Here is a 6,943-nt window from a genome sequence, read left to right on the forward strand (position 1 = left end):
ATATATATCGAGAGAGAGAGAGAGAGAGACAGGCAGACAGACAGACAGACAGACAGACTGACATAGATACATAAATGATGGTCACTCCCCTTGATTTTGCCGTATCAGGATTTGAAGGAGGGCATCTGAATGAAAAGAAAAGTCAGAAAATAAAAAAAAGAATGTGAGAGAAACAAAACAAAAACGACGAAATTAAAAATAAAACGGTAAAAGAAGTTTCATCACCTTGCGATTCATACGTGAATATAATTTGAGTTCGGGTATGGTTTTGCTATGACGTCACAACGGAGGCACTGATGGTTCTGAATTTGCTGGGATTGGGCAAATGTGTCTGTTGATTGCAGGAATATTCTAGTGCACTAGGACACATTCTACTGAGCGCGAAACTTCCCAGGCAATGACTTTTGCCAGATGTCAAATAAAGTTGTAGAGATCCCCTTGTTTGCTTCAGCTTGTCCTAATACGAAAGGACGGGTCTTCCTTTATTGTGCTATCCCTATAACATTTGGCCATACAAAAGAACCTTTCGGCGTGTGGTCATTTTTCATTCGAACATGTCCTACCCATCTGAACTGAATTCTCAGCGGCGTGCTGAGATATCGCATTTTTCTAGAGGTATCGCATTTTTCTAGAGATATCACATTTTTCTAGAGATATCACATTTTTCTAGAGATATCACATTTGTCTAAAAACCTTGACATTTGATAGCTTATCTTGCCATTTTATGAAGCAGATATTGCGCAGACAGAGAAAAGTCTTAGGTTCCTTTTTACGTCTATAGCTGGGAGTTCATACTTCCCCCGCATACAAATGTGTGCTCAAAATACAAGATTTGTATACACTTATTGCAGTTTTGAAACTGATGCTGAGTTCATCCTACAAACGATAGGAACATTTTCCAAAAGTATATGTCGTCTTTGATATTCTTACATAGATTTTGTCTTTTAGAGTTCTCTTAAAGTTTACTGTACTTCTAAGAAATTTAAAATGACCCAACCCATTTGAGTGGCTTGCTTTTAATACACACATTTCAAATATTGAGTATATTCTAAGGCGGCGAGCTACCAGAAACGTTAGCACGCCGGGCGAAATGCTTAGCGGTATTTCGGCTGTCTTTACGTTCTGAGTTCAAATTCCGCCGAAGTCGACATTGCCTTTCATCCTTTCGGAGTCGATAAATTAAGTACCAGTTGCGTACTGGTGACGATCATATCGATTGGCCCCCTCCCCCAAAATTTCTGGCCTTGTGTCTAGAGTGGAAAAGAATATTGAGTATGTTGTGGCCTGGGTTTTGGTTGCAATAAAACTTAAGCCTTCTTGATGCTGGTAGTCGGTCCAAATGCACGAGAAACAATGCGCGACCACACACACGCGTATATATATATATATATATATATATATATATATATGTATGTATGTATGTATGTATGTATATATATATATATATGCTGTTTCATGGGAGAGTCATTGCGTTAACAATAACACAATATCTGGTTCAATTCCAATTCATTAATAGTCAATTGCTTAAGTATATATTCAACTAACTAATCAATTGTTCGTTTGTTCGTCGAAATTCTTTCCTCGTTTTTCGCCGCCTTTTCAGTAACTTTGGAGATTATCCTCTCTCTTCAAGTTATGCTCTGAGTCTGTCTGGAAATTTGTCTTCTGTGTGTATGCATGCTTCTCTGCTCGCGTGTGTGTGTAGATGCGTGCTTGCTTAGAAAAGGTGGTAATGTTGAGTGCAAACGAATACATGTACACAGACATATACACAAACACATACACACACATATATATGCGTATATATGTATGAATATATATTACACTAACATGTCTTTTTTTAACTTGTAATGTCAGAGTAATTTTACAGATATGAAATCATTTATAAAGAGGATAAAAAGAAATAGATACTCCAGCGTGTATAAATACAGACCAGACAATACGTCACCATCATCAACACCACGCCAAAGTCCAAATTTTGCCAAAGCTTTGTCCTCGACCAATAATTCTTCTGCTGTTGGTGCGACTATGGGAAATCCAAATAAATTCTTATTACCGAAGAATCTAGAAACTGAAGACCAGCATTATCCATCATGTTGTCTTCATTTTCCTCACAATTTACCAGGAATACCATTTCCAAACGGGAAAATACAATCGGAAATCAAATACCCGAAGTATATGTGTACATGTGCACATCATAATATTCGTAATAATCATTATAACCCTATGACATTTATTTCGAAGGAACTTTCCGATAACTGCACTGAAAGTAGTTGCGAGGCAAGTGATCTAACGCCAAGAGATCTTATGCATACGTGTTACGGTTTTGGTCAAATGAAAGATAATGATTGTAATAATAGTGATTGCGATAGTTTAAGTATTACATCTTACTCAGATATATCAGAATTCGAATACTCCGGTAAAGACATCCCAAACGATGAATCATTAAATGCGGGGATAGATTATATGAACCCCTTCCAAAATGGTTTTATGATTCCAGATGACCATGATCCGACAAATTGTGAATTAGAATACATTATGTCTGATACCTATCAAGACATACCTCAATTTAAATCCAAATCAAGCATGATGCGTCATATCTTCTTTCCATATCCATCCCAGTATAACAACGAGAGACACTTCGACTTGGCTGAAAATCAGCTTTCTGGGAAAAGGGATTTGGGGAAGCGAGGTGGACTGCTGAAGCCGATAGAAAAAACAATGAAGGATAGAACCATGTTAAAACCAATCATGAGGTCAAATACATATTTTGAACAAGAATCATGTAAACGGAAGAACAACACCGCTAATACAAGGCAGAGACAAAGAATATATTTTTGTGACGCGAGACGAGACAAAAGTGTCATCAAAAATCCGAACTCCAACAAAAACATTGTGTTCACATCGGATGCAATTTCAATTGGAGACCACATAGGAATTTCACCTGATTTTAAAGAGAATTTGCCAAACCAAGTCAACTATGAATATGAGAGTAAAAACGTTTCACTAAATGGTAATCGAGTTTTCCAATGCTACACTTCTTCAGTTGACGAAGTAGAAAATTCATTGGAAAACAGAGATGATAGAATACTCTTCGGCAACAAAGAAATCAACAGTCTTATCAACACTATGAATGCTACTTCAAATGGTCTAGGAGCAGATTGTTTACCAAATATATCATTATCTAAAACATTTAAAGTCATATCCAGTGAGCAAAACTCACCTGATCCTGTAACAGCATATTCAGCTCCACCAAATACCAATTATATAAAGAACACTAGCAAATTCTCTTCCATTTTTGACACGTTTTTATGCTGCAAAAGAAAAATTTAAGATAAAGTTATTAAAATGAAATTTTGTCGTCACATTCATATGAATATTGTTTCTGTTCATTTTATTTTGCATATGATTAATGCTATTATGGTTTCAGCAGACTCATGTAAATTTTTAATGTTCAGCCAGGGTAATCACAATGTCACAACAAAAATAAAGACAGGTCAGACAGCGTAGGCGGGTCTGCGAGACACGTTGGACTGATGGAAGTCGTCCTGTTGGATGATGAGCTGGAGGTATGCGGACGAAATGTGGCTGTAATGCAGCATGGATTATCGCAGACTCCATCGACTGGATGGATCTTTTTATGCAGGCCACATTTCAAGTTTCGGAAGGTAAGTTGGGGCTGCTATACGTGACCAGCAGCTTGGGTCACGCATTCACAAGAGTAGCCGCCTATGCTACGTCAGATGCAAAACAGCCAGATTTCTTTAGGCGTTTGGAGTCCTTCCGGTTATCACCCAGCTCCTCATTGTTAGCTACTTCATATAGGTTGTACGCTGGGATTATATGAAGCGAACCGATAAGAGAAGTAGTTTCACACCTGTTGAAATGTTCCAACTCTCTGATAAATGCTGAATGAATTTCCCGACTGCACCAGCGGGGACATGGACAAACTCCATCAGGTGATCCATACCGTATCTAAATAGAATCTTATGTAGATAAGTTTATGTAGGTAAATAGGTTGTCTACATTGTCAAGAAGTGAACTACATCGATCAAAAACTCGTCAATCAGTCTTGTTAGGCAACGAGCCGGTTACGTGAATTTTAACGTGTTCATCCTAGAGTGCAAATATTCCGGAGACTGGATCACCGAACTATTTAATCACTTATTAACAGGGCAATGTTAAACAGCAAATACTACGCCACCTATAGATCATGATTTAATCACAGTAGATGGGGGTTTGTAATGTCCTAGTCATTGAGAAAACGTGTAGAGACAGACTTAGTTATAGACTTAGAAGAGGCGATTAATTAAGAAAGGCATGGAGGCATGGAGGCATGGAACACGACTGGCTCTTGATTAATTCTTCAATGCAAAGCACAATGTCTGTATTGTGAAATTTAAGGCGTTTATGCCTCAGTAGCAGAAGTGGGACGCGGTATATCACAGTAGATGCATGCGAGAACTCAAGGATATGGGATCAGTTTTCCAGCGGCAATTTCGTTGACTGTTTTTGACGAATGATTTTAAACTAAAGCTGGATGGATTTTAATGCCTACTTCAACACCTTACGCTGACTTCCACCTAGTGAGAGGGAATGTTGTGAAAAACCGATAACATACACGGAAATAAGGGAAGCGTTGGTTAGATGCATAGATGATCAGATCTACCAGATTCGATAGGTATATAAATATAAAAGTTTAATCCGGTGGAGATTTACTTTAATATACCTGTCTTTATTCCACGTGGTATTGAAATGTACATCTAACAAGATAGACTGTTAAATCGATCTCACATAAGATATCCCAGCAAAATATTAAGACATCATTTAGGAAAATCTGGTGATCATTTCAGGTGTTCTTGTTGCACCCGTTTTTAAGTAAACATAATATTGGTTTCAGATTTTGGGTCAAGCGCAGAAGTTTTGGGGTAAGGGTAACTCGATTACATACACCCAGCGCTCAACTGGAAACTTATTTTATCGATTCCAAAAGAATGAAAGCCAAAGTCGACCTCGGCAGAATTTGAACTCAAAACGTGAAGTAGAAAACATAATATTCGTACTCAGTAACCATTACTTGGAATAACTTTGGATTGTGCATCGCCAAATAGTATATTCGCCTTTCTCTTTTTGTAAAGGGTCTAAGATGTTGTTTCTCCATAATTATCTCATAAGGAATATTTTAATGAATCCCACCGTCTATAATTATTGAAATGAAATATTTTAACACTGTATGTATAAATTTTAAATTTTAAGCATATAATTGTAAACATACTTTTTCTATACAGAGATCTCATTACTTGCCCAGATGCACAACACCACGTGGTAAACAATCAACAATATAAATTAAAAATATAAAAGAAATATAATCCGCAATTTTATTCCTTTTCTTACAATATACTACTCAAACGGATTTTTCATTACAAAATTATTTGTTTTTAATTTACATTGCATTAAAGTAATTTATTTTTTATTAAATTATAGTTAAATGATGTAGCAGAAACGGTTAGCTAGCCGTACATATAGACAGTACTGTACTCGTGATTCCAATTACAGAGTATAAGTTATTCTAAGTTGTGAGTTCAAAGCTCACCCGGGGCACATTTAGCGTTGAGCTGGCAGAATCTTTAGCACGCTGGAAGAAATGCATTTCCGTATTTATCTTCTGAGTTCAAATTCTGCCGAGATCGTCTTTGCCTTGTGCCAAAAAATTTAAAATCAATATTGAAGTATTTTAGTTTGAACTTTATTGGTTGTCATGTCACAAATGTTATGTCACGTGGGGTCGTTACAAGTAGAATCTTTCCGTTTAACACATTTCTGAGGAATCCTGTTAAAATCTATAGCTAAACGTCTTATTTTGCGGTTCAAGTTTCCTTTGTATGCCAAATGTTGTTCTTCTAGGCACTTGTACACGCACATAGAAACACGCACACGTATACAGAGAGAGGGAGACAGACGTAGATGCATATATACACACATACAGGCATGCATGCATATACATTGGTTCTTTATATAGCTGTTGTTGAATCATGTGTTATCAACCATTGTGACTGAAGACTATATGGAAGAGCTTACATTTTTGTCATTGTGACAGGCATGATAAATATTTTTTCATATTAGACTTGTACCAGTCTCTGACCGTTGTCATGGCAACCAGAGGCGGGTCTGCGGCACTACATGCTCTTTTTATGGAGCGTGAAGGCGCGTGGCTTTGCGGTTCGGGCTTTGCCTTGCTGAAAGGCACAACGCTCCGCCAGGAATCGAATTCAGGACCTTACGATCATGACACGAAAACTCCTAACCATTATGTATAATTATTAACATAAAACAGTTTAATGACGAATGTGTAATATTAAATGAATAGACAATCTTGTTCTATGACAGCCTTTAAAGTCAAACGAAGGGATCTGATTAATTGCTTCGAGGCACAACACCTCCCAGTAAACAATCAACCATATACACTAGAAGATGTAATTCGCAATACTGTTTCTTTTATTTCAATTTACAGCACAAAAGGAACTCAATTACAAAAGTTATTTTTAAATCTTTGTTTTCAATGTTTAAAGTTTTAAAGTATGGATTTTGGAGATTATCGGTGAGAATTTTCAAATGTTATACTGTCGCTTCGGGCGTTAATTGTAGGATCATTCGATTCACATATTTCTAATCATTCCCTCGGGTGTTCCTATTGAAATAAATATTTAAATTTAAACAACTGATCTTTTGAGGTTCAAGGTTACATATTCAGAAGTAAAATAATAAATGTATAACACACACACACACACACACATATATATGGCGTGTATTTAAATGTGTGTGTGCGTGTGTGCGTGCGAATATGTGAGAATACATGCAAGTATGAATATATACATATACGTGTGTGTGTGTGTATGTGTGTGTGTGTGTGTGTGTGTGTGTGTGTGTGTGTGTGTGTGTGTGT

The 6,943-nt window shown here is 36.9% G+C and overlaps 1 protein-coding gene across 4 annotated transcripts in view; it reads left to right on the forward strand.

Annotated features, from left to right (window-relative positions):
• The window catches only part of LOC106873881 (uncharacterized), a 59,172-nt gene that overhangs the window by 1,158 nt on the left and 51,071 nt on the right, over positions 1-6,943 (forward strand). Inside the window, exons 2-3 of one of the 4 annotated variants that reach the window (XM_014921406.2) lie at positions 109-206; positions 1,858-3,373. The exons of 1 other annotated variant lie outside the window; for it this stretch is intronic. In XM_014921406.2, the coding sequence (XP_014776892.1) occupies positions 1,873-3,333 (1,461 nt within the window). In that variant the 5' untranslated portion in view covers positions 109-206; positions 1,858-1,872 and the 3' untranslated portion in view covers positions 3,334-3,373. Of the gene's footprint in view, positions 1-108; positions 207-1,857; positions 3,374-6,943 lie in introns of those variants that run through there. 2 more of the 4 variants (XM_052975134.1, XM_052975135.1) reach the window with 2 other exon arrangements.

This window comes from Octopus bimaculoides, chromosome 20, assembly GCF_001194135.2.
Source record: "Octopus bimaculoides isolate UCB-OBI-ISO-001 chromosome 20, ASM119413v2, whole genome shotgun sequence".
Lineage (NCBI taxonomy): Eukaryota > Metazoa > Mollusca > Cephalopoda > Octopoda > Octopodidae > Octopus > Octopus bimaculoides.